Source organism: Callorhinchus milii, unplaced genomic scaffold (genome assembly GCF_018977255.1).
Source record: "Callorhinchus milii isolate IMCB2004 unplaced genomic scaffold, IMCB_Cmil_1.0 Scaffold2, whole genome shotgun sequence".
NCBI lineage: Eukaryota > Metazoa > Chordata > Chondrichthyes > Chimaeriformes > Callorhinchidae > Callorhinchus > Callorhinchus milii.
In genome coordinates, this window is record NW_024704743.1 from 28,673,350 (window position 1) to 28,689,847 (window position 16,498).

At 42.6% G+C, this 16,498-nt stretch overlaps 1 protein-coding gene across 4 annotated transcripts; it reads left to right on the forward strand.

Annotated features, from left to right (window-relative positions):
* The first annotated feature begins 693 nt into the window (after window positions 1-693).
* irf4a (interferon regulatory factor 4a) lies at window positions 694-16,112 on the forward strand. Of its 4 annotated transcripts, none has more exons than XM_007889615.2 (9): window positions 694-768; window positions 2,135-2,357; window positions 4,965-5,151; window positions 5,793-5,887; window positions 6,001-6,133; window positions 7,130-7,234; window positions 9,498-9,863; window positions 10,407-10,519; window positions 15,446-16,112. In XM_007889615.2, the coding sequence occupies exons 2-9, from the start codon at window positions 2,157-2,159 to the stop codon at window positions 15,584-15,586; spliced, it is 1,341 nt and encodes a 446-aa protein (XP_007887806.1). In that variant the 5' UTR covers window positions 694-768; window positions 2,135-2,156; the 3' UTR covers window positions 15,587-16,112. The 4 variants fall into 4 exon arrangements, with proteins under 4 accessions (XP_007887806.1, XP_007887807.1, XP_042188098.1 ...); XM_007889616.2 differs by having other exon boundaries at window positions 5,796-5,887; XM_042332164.1 differs by lacking the exon at window positions 694-768 and adding an exon at window positions 1,414-1,447.
* Window positions 16,113-16,498: the final 386 nt, after the last annotated feature.

Genomic DNA, 16,498 nt, shown 5'->3' on the forward strand with positions numbered 1-16,498 from the left:
TGCCCCCCAGCACCGTGCCCCCCAGCACTGTGCCCCCAGCACCGTGCCCCCCAGCACCGTGCCCCCCAGCACCGTGCCCCCCAGCACCGTGCCCCCCAGCACCGTGCCCCCCAGCACCGTGCCCCCCAGCACTGCCGCCCGAGGGTGTGAATGGCATCGCTTTGGGTGTAAAGTGCTCAGAGCAAAGGCAGGTGCGGGGTGGGGGTGGGGGTGCGGGTGGGTGGGTGGGTGGGGGCTGAGCCGCCCCTCGCTGCCCGGCTCAGTGCTGACCTGACACCGGGAAATATCACCGGGAGGGGGTGGGGGGGGGGGGGGTGGGGGGGGGTCTTCCCTCCGGATTGCCCATCACTTTGGTCGCGCGTAATGGGGAGAGAGGGGGGAGACACCGCTCTCAAGTCTCTGCCCCGTGTTTTATTAAGACGGGGGTCGACGTGACCGGTAATGGTTTAAGTGAGAGGCGCAACGCCAGGTCCTGTCGGTGCTGTCGGTGCTGTCGGTCGGTCGGTCGGTCGGTCGGTGCTGTGCTGTGGGACCCGCAAAAGAGCGGCGTTTCCCATTTCGCGTGAGCTTCTGCTAAAAAAAAAAACCCCAAGTGGGGGCTGTGCGATTGACACCACCCCCTCAGCCCTCGACCCCGCCCTCTGCCCCCGGGCTTCAATATATACGCACCCGGGAGACCTTATCCGCACTCTGTGTGTCGAGTGGATCTGCCACGTCGTAACGAGTCCAAACTAACTTTAAACCCGGGTCACACATAAGATACCAAAGGTAAGGCGACAGGACGCACCATCGCAGATAACTGCTAATATTGCTAAAAGTTTTTTTTTGGGGGGGGAGGGGGGGGGGTGATGGGTGGTGGGGGGTGTGTGTTGTGTGGGGTGGGGGGTGTATGTGTGGGGTGGGGGGTGTATGTGTGGGGTGGGGGTGTCTGTGTGGGGTGGGGTGTGTGTGTGTGTGGGGTGGGGGGTGATGGGTGGTGGGGGGTGTGTGTGGGGTGGGGGTGTCTGTGTGTGGGGTGGGGGTGATGGGTGGTGGGGGTGTGTGTGGGGTGGGGGTGTCTGTGTGTGGGGTGGGGGGTGATGGGTGGTGGGGTGTGTGTGGGGTGGGGTGATGGGTGGTGGGGTGTGTGTGGGGTGGGGGTGTGTGTGTGTGTGGGGGGGTGTCTGTGTGTGGGGTGGGGGTGTCTGTGTGTGGGGTGATGGGTGGTGGGGTGTGTGTGGGGTGGAGGGTGTCTGTGTGTGGGGTGGGGTGTGTGTGTGTGGGGTGGGGGTGTGTGTGTGTGGGGTGGGGGTGTGTGTGGGGTGTGAGTGGGGGGTGGGGGGTGATGGGTGGTGGGGTGTGTGTGTGTGGGGTGGGGGTGTGTGTGGGGTGGGGTGTGTGTGTGGGGTGTGGGTGTGTGTGGGGTGTGAGTGGGGTATATTTGGTCCATGTCCGGCTCAACGATTGGGTGAGTGACACTGTGTTGGAGCAGTTCGGGATGGATCTGTTTGAGAGGGGATTTGGCGAGTGGGGCTGTGGGTGGGTGTGAGCGCAGGGGATCTGCACACTCTTGACCCCCCCCCACCCCCCCCCCCCCCTCCCCACACACCACACACACAGCATCGGTTTATTTGTTCAAAAACTTTTTTTTTTTTGGGGGGGGGGGGGGGGGAGAGAAAGACAGAGAGAGAAAGACAGAGAGAGAAACAGAAGTCGCCTCTTACTGCAGTTGGTGGTGCATTGCTCTCCGGAGTCTCCCGCAGAGCGACTCGTGTGATTTATTCACGTAGTGCAGACCCCTGAGGATCAGTCCAGTCATTGCAGAGTTGGGGATATTTTTTTTTGGGGTGTGTGTGTGTGTGTGTGTGTGATGTGATGTGTGATGTGATGTGTGTGCGTGTGTGATGTGTGTGCGTGTGTGTGTGTGTGTGATGTGTGTGCGTGTGTGATGTGTGTGCGTGTGTGTGTGTGTGTGATGTGTGTGCGTGTGTGTGTGTGATGTGCATGTGTGTGTGTGGGGGGGGGGTGATGTTTGGTGGGTGGGTGGGGGGGGGTGGGGTTGCAATCTAATGTTTGGCACCTGCTGCGACCCGCTGTGCGCTTACGATGCGTCTTGTGTCTCTGTGTGTGTCTGTGTGTGTATGTGTGTGTGCAGTGCAGTGCAGTGAAAAACAGACATGAACATAGACACGGATTGCAACATGGCCCCAGTGAGTTCCGGAAACGGCAAACTCCGACAGTGGCTGATCGAGCAAATCGACAGCGGCAAATACCCGGGTCTGATCTGGGAGAACGAGGAGAAGAGCATTTTTCGCATCCCCTGGAAACACGCCGGGAAACAGGACTACAACCGCGACGAGGACGCAGCGCTGTTCAAGGTAAAGGCAGAGGACCCGAAGGGGTTGGCGGGGGTGGGATGGGGTGGGTGGGGTGGGATGGGGATGGGGTGGGGTGGGGTGGGATGGGATGGGGTGGGTGGTGGGATGGGATGGGGTGGGTGGGATGGGTGGGATGGGGTGGGGTGGGATGGGGTGGGGATGGGATGGGGTGGGGTGGGATGGGGTGGGGTGGGGTGGGATGGGGTGGGGTGGGATGGAGTGGGGTGGGGATGGGATGGGATGGGGTGGGGGTGGGTGGGATGGAGTGGGGTGGGATGGGATGGGATGGAGTGGGGTGGGATGGGATGGGATGGAGTGGGGTGGGATGGGATGGGTGGGTGGGATGGGATGGGGTGGGTGGGGTGGGATGGGTGGGGTGGGGTGGGATGGGGTGGGATGGAGTGGGATGGGATGGGATGGAGTGGGGTGGGATGGGATGGGATGGAGTGGGATGGGATGGGGGGCGAGGCTTTTTGCTCACCCTCTGCTTTGCCCCTCTTTTGTTTCAATCGCTCTCTTTTTACTTCTACTTTTAATGTGCAGTTTCCTCTTCTCGCGTTTTACCAGCGATTTTCTCACCCCCCCCCCCCCCCTCCCCCCCCCCCCTTCCCCCGAGACATCTCAGACTCCCCACTCTCTGGTGGGGTTCGTGTCTGAATCGCCCGCAAACAACGGTCCCGATTCACTGTGCGGCGTATCCTGTGAAGCGCTCTGAGACGTCCGGGAGGACGTGAAAAAAAAAAACGCTCTGTCAAATGCGAGGATTATTCTTGTATTATTATAAGTCACTTTGGGTGTTTTTTGGGGGAAAAAATCAGCTCAGAATCAAACGTGCATTTTTCGTAGTTGCCCATTAGTTTTCCAGAGTTATCCACTGCCTCATCTGTGATTGTTAAATGTTGTGAAGTCGAAAGATCCGCTTTGATATAACCACTGAATAATGTTCCCGAGTGTGAGTGTGTGAGAGTGCACTAACCTGTCTGTCTGTTCACATGTTCTCTGGTCTCCCACATGTTAACATGGGTAACTCGTTGATCGTCGTATGATTGGACATGTTCACAGTATCTTCTCCCTCCTTCCCTCCTTCCCTCTCTCTAACTTTTCTCCCTGCACCTTCTCTGCCATCCCAGGGTTTGCTCTGTAGCGGCTTTAAGACGCTCGCCTGAAGCCACGAGATTTTAACACAAGTCTGTAAAAGGACCATCACAGGCACTTGTCAAATCACGGTGCACGAATGCTTTGGGCTCCTTTATGTATGTAATTCTGATCAGTGAACACTGCCACTTGAAGGGCGATGGTATATAATGTGTCTGATTCACCTACCGATGGCTCAGTTTAAGTCAGGCACTGAGATATGCTTATTCTGTACCTTTCTCGCTTTCTATTACACTCTGCCCGGCATCGCCTTTACTTTCAGGAAAGCTGCTAAAATAGAGAATCAAGTGGGTGTGCACGAATATTCTCTGGTGTTCACACGGCCATCGAGGCACATGTTTTTTGTTCGGGAAACCACATCACCGCTAAGAAAATGACATGAGTTTTAGGTGCATGTGTGCAGGCACTAAGTGGTCAGCATTGCATGATACCCAGAGTGATTCTTTGCATGTAACGATTGTAGGTAAAGTACCTCATCACGATTCATGAATTGTTCACTGCGGATAATATGTTTTAAGAAAAAGATTTCTAGGGTGTTGCTGGTTCGAAATGAAAATGACCTTGGGTTCACTGGTAAATGAAGGCTGCACAATTTCCTAATATAATTGTGTGTCCAGATTTTCATTGGTGGGTATGTTGCAGTGTAAAATGCATTACTTATGTGGCTGTGTTTATGAGACATGTATAAGTGCATTTCTGGTTGAAATGTTCTTGCAGTTGAATATATATTTGCTCCAATAGATAACAACCTGTCTTTCTTGCAAGTAGTTTTATAAACCAGTAACCTACAAACATAGATAGCTTTTGCTTGTGGTTTTGTGTGTAGGATATTGTCAATCATGACCAGTAGCTTGCTGATCAAAGATTATTGTTATTATTGCAAAAAAAAGATTTTGAAGAGTAAAAAGGTCACTTATCACAGCACACTTTTGCTTGGAAGATGTATTAATGGTCAACTTAAGTGACAGGTGATCAAGAATGAGGTCCTCATGTTTTTCAGTGCCCATTTACTGGTTGCATCATTACATCAATGGTGAATTAGTTAGGAGGAAATCAGCTTTCATTTAACTGTTTTGCAGTTTATTATGTGTGCAGACAATACCCAGAGGTTTAGCTGTGAAATATAGTTTAGCAATCTAACCAGCAAAACCTTAAAAATCAACACATAAGTCACTGTTGTGATGCGTTTTGCACATTATAATAAGTACTTTATTTTGACAAATTATTCATAGTCTCCATAGTAACAGTTCTCCTGAATTACTTCAATCCATGCTTTATAGTAGCATTATGCTGAACAGTATCAGCATCGATATCATCAATGTTGTACTCTTATGATAGCATGGTAGATGATTATTGTTCAAGATGCATGCGTTTGATATTTGCTGAGTGTGAAGCTGAGTAAATGTTAGTGGGTTTGCTGATCAAATTATTTCTAATTTGTTTCTTTTCAAGGCCTGGGCACTTTTCAAAGGCAAATTTCGTGAGGGGTTTGACAAGCCAGATCCTCCCACCTGGAAGACCAGGCTGAGATGTGCCTTGAATAAGAGCAATGATTTTGAAGAATTGGTGGATCGTAGTCAGCTTGACATCTCAGATCCATATAAAGTCTACAGAATTGTACCAGAAGGAGCAAAGAAAGGTAAATAATTACTCTTATTTTGATCAGAATTTGATTTGTGGATTGCACTGGAGGTAATGTTAAACATTTGTGGATTATGTTTTCCTTGAATGTATTTTGACTTCCATGTCTCATATGTCAGCCTGGCTCTGAGTCAGAAGGTCGTGGGTTCAAGCCCCACACCGGGACTTGGAATCACATTGTCTAACCTGACACTCCAATGTACTGCTGGGAGTGTGTTTCATTGTCGGAGGTGCTGCCTTCACATGAGACATTAAGCCGAGGTCCCGACTGCCTGTTCAGGTGGACGTTAAAGATCCCATGGCACTACTCAAAAAGAGAAGGGAGTTTCTCCCAGTGTCCTGGGCAACAATCAACCCAAATAAAACTAAAATAAAATTGATCACTGCTCCATGGCTGTTTGTGGGACATTGCTGTGCGCAAATTGGCTTTCGCTTTCACCTACAAAATAAATATTTTCAATCCACTTTTGCGATATATCCTTGAAGCGTTTTGTGACGTCTCAATGATGTGATAAGGCACTATTCCAAATGCAAGGAGTGTTATTATTATGATAATTTCTAGCAGTAATTTTGTGCAACTTTCTTGAACTGATTGAATACTCTTATTCAGATTGCCATTTTGTTGTTTGTTTATATCAGCAGGAGCAAAACAAATGAGCTTAGAAGAACCACAGATCCTAATAAACCATCATTCCTACACTGTGCCATCTACATATTCCTCACTGCAGACCCAAGTAAGCCAGACTACTTAAGAATTTCAACCTGAAAGTTATTACTGCATATTTCTTCTTTCTGCTAAAAAATGTTGGGAGCGGGAAAAAATAAATCATTAAATTGTGTCTTTCAGATGCCCAGCTACATGGTGCCACATGAGCGTACCTGGAGAGATTATGAACCACCACATCCTGAACACTATCCGTGTTCAGGAGTTCCATTCGCAGCACGGAACCATCACTGGCAAGGTCCTGCCTGTGAAAATGGTAAGATTTACCACATAATGGCCTATGCAGTGGAGACAGGGATTTTAATTACTATTATCCAGAAAGACTGCCTCTTCCTTCAGTCCAGGACAACGGTGGCCAGCCTTTATGGTTGGCCAACAAAAGGCATTTTCTTGATTGAATATTTCTTGATTTATGCCATAAATACTACTGATTGAACACGGATTTACCTGGACTTGTGCGATTGTTTGGGGGAGGGTGCGTGGCCACTTCTGGCCCGCAGGCCACAGGTTGGCTGCCACTGGTCTAGGATAAGCTCAAATACAATCAATCCAATATGCTGCAAGGTGCTTTAGCTTGATTCTGGGGATCATTCTCCATCATATCCAACCACATTTTTAAAAAAAAGTGTTCTTAATTCATTGAGATACTGATACTTAAATGAATGTAGTCACCGTATTAGTAATTGATTTATGCAGTATGTGTCACTCTCATTTTTACTGTGCATTCCAAGACTAAGCAAATGGGGAACCAGTTGGCAGCTCTGGCAAGCACTGACTGCAGTGTTGGTTTCTGCAGTTACTCATTGCATCAGTAATTCAAAAAATGACCATTTCCAGAATTGTTAGACTTATTTGCTTGCATGGGTGTATCTTGAAGGATTGTTGTAAATGGATCCACACTTCATTCAGTTGTATATCAATATCAGAATAGGCGTGTTAAAGCCTGGACCCAATTATTTGCCATATGTTCAGAATTTGTTGCTGTGGATAATTTGGAATGCATATTTATAAAACGATATCCTTCATCTGCGAAGTTAGGTGAAAAAAACCCACTGTCAATATGCTTGCATAGGCAAATCTCCTTTAAATAATCTCATACAAGACATTTCTACTTTACCAAATTTGAGGTGCATTTTAAACGTATTTGCTACATCTTGTTACCAGGTAAAACTAGTTACACTATGCAAATGATAATGGTTGAAACAGTGCATTTTATCTGTATGTAATTCTAGTCCCTTCTCATTATTTCCAGCTTACCAGGTAACTGGATCTTTTTATGCTTGTTCACCTGCGGATCCACAAGCCCCTGGCATTCCTATTGAACCTATGAGATCTGCTGAAGGATTGTCCCTATCAGGTAAGCCTGAACATGTATAGACTATAATGAGATTTTTTTCCAACTCTCAATTGTTGGTCAGAGATGTATAGTTTCAAGAATGTGTGGATTTCAGTCCCATTTGAGTCATCCCATTTGCTATCCTTTGTTAATTAGGAGTGAGGGTTTGATAATATTACAAAAACAAAAATTGCCAGTTTTTAGGATTTTGGAGTATTTTTACCAAAAATAAAGGTACTTTTGATAAATAACTTTTTATTAATTAAAAATAATGAAGTAATTCAGTGCTAAAGAATCATTTGGTGTAATTACACACATTTGCTCATAGTCCGAGAAAAGCATTGGATAATACCATTGCTGCATCTGTGTAGAATGAGCCCAAGGTTTCATAAGTAATATCAAAGCGACCATAGGAAATAAAACTATTCAATTGCACGAGTAACACAGAAAATTGAAGAATGCTTTTCAGAATCTGGTCAAAACAAAATGATCACTGTGAGTGACAGTAATAAGAATGGGATAAAATGATTATAGATCTATGTCAGAATGTAGCCTCAGGAATGTCCCAGGTTGGAAGCAAACTGAAGAGTTGAGCTAACCTGTTGGAAGGCAACTGTGATTGAAGCTGGTAGTGATTGAAGCTGCATCTGCTTTTGTTGCTAGAAAAAAAATCTAAATTTGTTGCATTTTCTGCAGTGCAGTGTCAACTACAAAATATATTTGTCATTTTGACCACATTCAGGCACTGCTCCAAGGTGTCTGACCTTGTAATCTCAAATTAGGGGCTTTTTGCTATGGATCTCTGTTGTACCTGACTGATTCTGCAAGTGGCAGTCATTTCTTAACACTTATTGACTAGAAATAGAATTTTGATTGCAGGTGTATGAAAGGTAAAAGGCAATTCTTCAAACCACAACAAAAAGCACTTCCTTTCTTATATAAAGCTTCTGGATGCCCATCATACTTTTTTTTATAAACGTTTGGGTTTCTGTACACACATTGCAATGTGGCTCATGTGCAATAACTGAACGAGCACCAGAAAAATGCACTTATGAAACTGTCTGGTTGGTTTCCTAGTGTTTTTCACTAGATAAGCAATGTGAAGCCCACAATATGGGGTCTGAAATGTGGGATTCTAAGGTAGAAAACCTCCCAACCAGTGGGATCTCTGCTTCTCAAATAGCTAGTGCTAGAGTGGAGAACCCATGGTTCGGTGTGAGGTACTTCCATTTTTCTGGAAGGATTCCCTATTTGTGAGACTTGGATTCCTTGTTAAGGAATTCTGTTAGAAATCCTGCATTTTAGATCCATTGTGTCTTTCATGACTAGTTACATTTCATTGTGCCCATTGTCATTCTTTAAATGTGGATAAACAGTCAGAAAACTGACAATAAAGCCACTCTCCTTATGTCCATTGTTAAATCTAGCCATGCGTCCAACCATACAATGGATGGCAGACTCTTCAGTTGGTTGCAGAAAAAGAGACGAAAGTTTTATAAATTGGACAAGTCTGACTTCAGATCCTACCTGGTATTACTAAGTCTCCCCTCCAGCCATCACCAACCCCCCTTGAATGCCCCTTCCCTTTATCCCCATTCTGGACATGAGACTTGAAGAAAGACTAAAGTAGAGAGAAGACAAAGGAAAGGGAAAAAAATCAGAACAAAGATGTGATAACAAGATTGAAAATGAAAAGTAGAGACAAGACACAAGGATCCCGAAAAAGAAGAGTTGAGAAGATATGAAAAGAAAATGGTGAAAAAGACAGAAAAAAGACAGAGAGAAAAAAAAAGAGAAACAAAAATAAGACAAATGGAAGAAAGAAAAGGTAGAGAACAAGAAAAAAAAGTTTTTTTAAAAAGACGCAGAAGAAAGGATGACAGAAAAAAGGCAAAATTTGATGTCTGAACTCTTATCTGTATCTATGAACTTCTGAAACCTGGGATTGGGAGTCTGAATTTGGAGTCCTAGTACTTGAATCTTAGACCTAATCTTGCTTATATCCAAGACTGGCTATTGTCATTGTTAGAGATCGTCGAGATGATCTTAATCTTAAAACATGAGGTCTGCCAAATGAAATCTGAGGTGCTCCTCATTTTGCCCTAGATACTACAGTATTCACTTAGAATTGAACAAAGTTTGTGTCTGAAAACAAACTTGGACCTGGTAAAGGGATATACCCCACACTTCTTGCAACTCCATTCTATGTTATTTGCTGAGCCTTATACCAATGATTTTCATCTTACTGACGCACTGAATACATCAATTTAATTTGCTTTTACAGACTTTCGGCTACAAATTTGTTTGTATTATCGAGAAACCCTGGTGAGAGAAATGACAACAACAAGCCCTGATGGGTGTAGAATAGCCCATGGCCAGAGTCTGGAGGAGAAACAATTTGGAGCTAACTACGATCAGGTGCTTTTTCCTAATCCAGACAACAGTGCAGAACGCAAGGGCGTTGCAAAGCTCCTCAGTCACTTGGAGAGGGGAGTTTTGCTGTGGATGCTACCTGATGGGCTCTATGCCAAACGATTGTGCCAGAGCAGAATCTATTGGGAAGGACCTTTGGCACCTTACAGCGACAGGCCTAATAAGCTGGAACGGGAACAAACCACAAAACTTTTTGACACACAACAGTTTCTAGCAGGTAACATATTACATATAGTTTTCAAACCATAAATAGTGAGACAAAAAAAATCTAAATTCTGTGATATTCATAAATTCGACTGATTTATTAAATCCTCCTTATCGTAGAAGAAAATAGTATTGTAAAGTAACGTTTTAACGCGCACTAATAACATGTTTAGCCTCGAATCATTAGCATAATTCAGTTTTTAAAAATTGTGACAATTTGTGCAAATATATATTAATAACTGTGGGGTGAGGGAAAGACCTTTTCCTTAATGGGGTTATATGAGATTATTTCATAAAAATATATGAACAAATATAGGAATGTTTTAAAATTATTTATGTTGAAGATAGAATCTATCAACTCAAGATAATCCATGGGGGAAATGGGCAATATTCGGATGACTATAGGTCCACAGTGTTTGGGAGAAATAGATATATCTTGGTGATTGTTGAACAATCCAGCATTTACCAAGTGTCTCTTTCTTCCTCGCAAAGACAATTTAGAACAGTGTGTTGATGGCTGACAATCTGTAACGTTAGGACTTGTTGTTTCCAACAGAGCTTCAAGGCTATGCATATCATGGTCGTCCACTGCCAAGATTCCAGATTGTGTTCTGCTTTGGGGAAGAGTTTCCAGATCCACAGAGGTCAAGAAAACTAATCACAGCACGCGTAAGTTCCCAATGACATGAAAATGTGGAGGGAGATCATTAATAGGAAGGAAAAATACATAGATTTGAAATGGGAAAGTAGTGGAGTGCAACTTATAATGAATGGAGTGAGTGAGTGATCAACTTTTACATTCTTCAAATGAGTTACAAATACCCCAGCCGTTACTTGTTCATTTCTTTCACATGATTGGCCAGAAAGGATTTTACAGTTATGGAGAGTATACAATGGAGATTCAGAAGGATGATACCAGAAATGAGGGGATATAGCTATGAGCAGAGGCTGGAGAGGTTAGGACTTTTTCTGTTGGAGCAGAGAATGTTGAGGGATGGTATGATAGAGGTGTTTAAGATAATGAACAGGTTTGAGAGGGTAAACGGTGAAAAAATATTTCTGCTGGTAGGTAATTTGAAGACAAGAAGCCTTGAATTTAAGATTATAACTAGGTACATGAAGGGTAATGTTGGGAAAAAATGTCCTGGAGGCTTGTCAGAGTATGGAATGTTTGCCAGGGTTGGCCTTTGAAGCAGAGTTGGTAGAAGGGTATATGTGAGTTTGGAGAAAAAGCAAGGAATTGGGGTTAGGACAGCTAGCTTCATTGATGGTACAAACACTGACACTTCTACAATAGGTCAAGTGGCCTCCTACTGTTTCATAGATTTTTATGGTTCTGTGGTGCTGTGTCTCTTTCTCTCGGATGTTCGATCTCTGATGATCTCTTAACTTTTCATCTCTCTTCATCTCTGACTTCCTGTCTAGCCTTCTCTGTCTCTCTAAGTTTCTTTGTCTCTTCCTCTGAGTTTTTCTCTCTCTCTTGACTTTCTCTGAGTATCTTTCTCTCTGGCTCTTTCACTCTCTCTTTGAGTATTTCCAACTTTATATTGGGGAGGACAAGTTTACAGGGCTATGGGGACAGAGCGCGGGTAGGGGTGGGATTGATTTGGATAGCTCTTTTAAAAGAGCCAGCACAGACACGATTGGCCGAATGGCCTCCTTCTGTGCTGTATAATTCTGTGATATCACTCTAAGTCTTTTCGACTTTCCGAGTTTCTCGTTATTTCTGACTCTTTCTAAATTTCTTTCAGTAACTTTCTATCTCAGTCGCTTTGACTTTTCACTCTCTAACATTTCTCTCTCCCTAACTTTACGTTCTCTTTGGCATTCTCTTTTCTGTGAGTCTAACTTGTCCGTAAGCCGACTGCACCTACATCAATTGCTTAGTAAACACACTTAGATTTGAAATAACCTCATTTTGTTGGATGACAGTTGCAGTGTGTAGGAAGAAACATGTTCCTGGCAATCTCATGTCCACGTGCTCAACTAGTACATTTTGCCCTGATTGAACTTCCACATTGGAGCCTGATGCATAAGAACATAAGAAAAGCTAGACGAAAAAAGACCAAGGTCTATCTAGTTCACCTTCCACCTTCCTGGCGGTTGCATGCACATATGTCCCAAACTACCTGTGTACTGTATCCCATAATGTTATTTCCTAATAGGACAGGCAGATAGTCAGAATGTGGATACATGGTGTCATTTAAACTGTGATAATAGAATTGAAATTTGGCCCACACCAGGGAAAATTTGGGGACTGGGCTTTACCTTATCACTTGGTTGCGTTATTAGTTAACAGCTAGTCATAACTAGGCAATTATCTAACACTGGCCATCAAAGCTTTAAAAACTCTTCTGAAATAATTAATTATGCAATAATTAAATAACCAGTTTTACATCTGGATTCATAACCTGTGCATATTTGACATTGTGTAACATGTTTGTCTGGTTTAAAACATATGTGAATATTCATTTTTGGAGTTACGTCTGTATCTTGCTAATCGGCACTGGCAAAACTAATGGAGGCACAACCGACGTCAAGCCTAACCATTGTGACAGAATTGGGGGAGTCATAGGTTATTGACTGCCCTCACTGACTGCATTTTATCAACCATGTTTTAACAAGACACTCATACGGACAACTCCTGTTGCCTTATCTGTAGCAATATATGAAACAATAAAAGAAGGAACAAGAGGAGGCCATTTAACTAATCAAGCCTTTAGCTTTGCCCAAGTTAATTTCCATTCAAAATTAGAATTCATCTTTGTCAGGGGCCAGGACCAGGAGCTTCCTGCTGACAGTAAAGATGTTGATGTACCACTTAAGATAGCAAGGTTGGACTTCTTGAAGTTCCTGATTGCAGGAAAAGGACATAGGTTGAGCACTGATCCAAAAAAACAAAGCAGCAATTGTTTCATTTTGAGGCATGGGGTCATTTTAAAAATAAATACTTGGTGCTGATTGGAAACTCCAGTATAAGTTTGGAAAATCATGAGCAGATGGTGATTTATGTTGTCCCTGGTGTATGTAAAATGGCTGAAGGAGTGTTTACCCCATAGAGCTAAGAAGAAATTTACATGTGGTTCTAGGCATTTCATTTCTGGCACTCACCACCACTCCAAATATAGGTGATACATTTAACTGTATTGTTAAATGTGTCCTCTAGAACTGTGCTGAAACACCAATCTGTTTTAACTTCCGTGACGTTGGCAACGGAGAGTCGACTGCAACACATCCAGCATTTGCTATTTAGATTTTTTTGCAAATTTTACAAACGCGTTCCTGTAGAATCTATGGATGTATTGTGTTAATGGGCAGGTTTATATCTGTGTGGTGGCAAAATAGGCTGTTCAGAATAAATTAAGGATTTGTATTGTATGTGGAATCTGGGATTTGTAATGATTGGGTAGAATAATAGAAATCAGCGTAGTAATAATAAGAGGCGACTTGTGATTTGATCCATCCATTGGTAATAATATGCAAGGGAGCAAAAATTGCAATATGTGATGTATTTATTACTGTTGATAATTATCACCTCAGTAATAAATACAGTCAATCAGACCAGGCGATAATTAAATATGTGAGTACCCCCTCATCCAACTCCAGTGCATTGGTTAAGTCCGAAGCCACCATTGGAGTTACCAGCCATGACCTTAAATGACGGTCAGCAGAATACTGACTTAAATTTAATTTATTTTTGGAGTTACATCTGTATCTTGCTAATCGTCACTGGCAATTCCAATGTAGGCACAGCCAACTTCAAGCCTAACCATTAGGACTTAATTGGGGGAGTTGTAAGTTATTGACTGACCTCACTGACTGCATTTTATCAATGATGTGATTTCTTATTACCACTGACGATTAACACACCATCGGTCGCAAATTTTCACCATAAAGCTTTACCCGTGTGAATGCGGTAATGGCAAAGGTTATGCCTCAGCTGGAATAATGTGTCCAATTCCAGGCACCACACTTTAGGAAGGATATCAAGGCCTTAGTGAGAGTGCAGATGAGATTTACCAGGGATGAGGGGCTTTAGTAGTATGGGGAGACTAGAGAAGCTGGGATTATTCTCCTTAAAGCAGCGAAGGTTAAGGTTATAGTTATAGAGGTTTTCAAATTTATGAGGGGTTTTGATAGAGTAGATAGGGAGAAACTGTTTCCACTGGTAAGTGGGTTGATAACCAAGGGGCATAGATTTCAAGATAATTGGCAAAAAAAACAGGGGGAAAATGAGGAGAATTTTTTTTACACAGATAGTTGTTATGGTCTGGAATGCACTGCCTGAAATGTTGGTGGAAACAGATTCAATAACAACTTTCAAAAGGGAATTGGATAGGCACTTGAAAAGGAAAAATTTGCAAGGATATGGGGAAAGAGTGGGACTGATTGGGTAGCTCTTCCATAGAGCAGGCACAGGCACCGTGGGCCAAATGTCCTCCTTCAGTGCTGTAATATTCTATGATTATGAATGCAATGTTTGATCTGTAAGTGCTCTTAAAGCATGTAGATTTTAAAATAGTGTTTGTGATTTGATGGGTAAGACCAAAGTATGGATACGAATCAGGGTTATAGTGGTGACTTAATTTGATAATAGCATACCAATACCGTAGTATGATCATGTAAAATCATAGCCCATGTGATAGGTATAAGTTGAATGCTCAATAGCTACTGGAATTGTTTGCATTATTTGATTTATGTACTTTGATAATACACATTCTTTGTCATTTTACTTGTGGGGTGGTGAGGTGGATGCAATTTTGTTGCTGTGGCATTTGATCAATCTAGCGATAGCACATTACTTGGTAGGAAGTAGTGGTAAAAAGGTTTATTCTCTGTGCAGGGGTAGCACAGGCCGAATTCCTGTTTGCTAGTTGTGAAATTACAGGAAAGATCTCTATGAGATTCAATTGAAAAATTGAGAAAAGAATATTTCCGCAGTATTGAGAAGGCCGTTTGCTTTTTGACATTCTGTCAAAGTTTATGGGCCTTTTCTGAGCTGAGAAATCGACTTTCATCTGTCATGCCTATTCCACCTAGGCCTGTTGCTGCTGTCTTTGTCATTGACATGGTGTCAACTGCTACACTGATATTATTTTGAATAGTCTTTCATTAACTGTGATCTCCCTTTGGCCTCTTCTCTTCATGCTCAACAGAGTTCCTTGGTTGATTGGTCTTGAAACCCCATAAACAAAAAGGGATTTTTGAGACTTGAGTCTTTCAGCCCACAAAGTCTCCTTACAGCTCATATTGTAAAATTAGAGCGTGGTGGACTGTATGTAAGAGTCCCCAAAATGTATCACGTTCTTGAGTCTAAGAACATCCCTAAGTATATTCATCTTTAGGGATAATGTTAGTCATCAGTGATGCCCTATTCTGAGACTTAAGATCATTGTATCAAAATTTACAATTCTGTGGAAGTTTGGAAAGAAACATAAATTCAGTCTTAATTTGCATGCAGATTTTCACAGCTGTTTTTAGAATTGATAATTTTGCGATGTTTTAACCATGTGATATAGTGAAACAATATGTATACAGTAAATGTTTCAAACATATTCTCAAGCAAAAATAACTGTTATTGTTCCTTATCTTTAGATCGAGCCAGTGTTTGCCAGACAGCTATATTATTTCGCTCAACAGAACAGTGGACATTTTCTCAGAGGGTATGACTTGCCTGATCATGTGAACAACGCGGAGGATTATCACAGATCCATTCGACACCAGATCCAAGATTAAGAATTTTCAAAGCAAATCCATTTTACAACTCAATTCAATAAGAAATAGCTACAGATTTGCCACTTTGGAGTTCCAGTAAAGAGAGGTATCTTTCGTGCCTGTCACCTTGTGAACAACCATGGGATATAGGAAGTGGCTTAACCTGTTTTAAGGACATTTGCTGCTCTGCTTTGCCATGTGACTTTGTGGATGAATACAATACTTTGACAAACTGACTTTCAATAGATGATTCCAGCGATCATCATGCTGTTTACATTTGTGAGCTAAATGCTAACCAGTAAATTTGTGTACATCCACTGACACACTCTTTGTGGAGACATGTAATATTTATTTTGGAATATGACAATCTCAGGGCAATTATGGTTTAATTTTTTACATCCCACAGATGTAGAAGTGATTTATGGGATATAGTATCCTAAGCTTTTATACTTTTTTTTACACAGTATTTCAAAATGTTTAAAATTAGTTAATTGTTTTCAGGTTTTGCAAAAAAAAATCAAAATAAAGCTTTTTTTAAAAAAATCTAATTTTTTAAAAGAAACAAATTTGATGTGATGGTTATTTGGAATTTTACCAAGTAGGTATTTGTTCAATGAAAGTGTTCCATATTCTTCTCATTATTAAACAAAAACTATCTTCAGGAGAACGGTGAGTAAGGGCATGAAAAGACAAACAAAAGATTCCTGAAAATGACAAGATAGACACAATGCAACAAATGTTTATAATATAAACTATTGGTTAGATAGTGATTAAAATTAGCATCAGACCAGTATTTTGAGGCTTCCTGTTTTCATGTTAGTCTCAGTCAAATTCAAATGACCCTTTAATGTTTGTCAGCAGTCATGTAATTACTAGGGCACCAGACATATTGAACAGAATAGATTTTCTCCCTGGTACGTACAGCTGATTTGC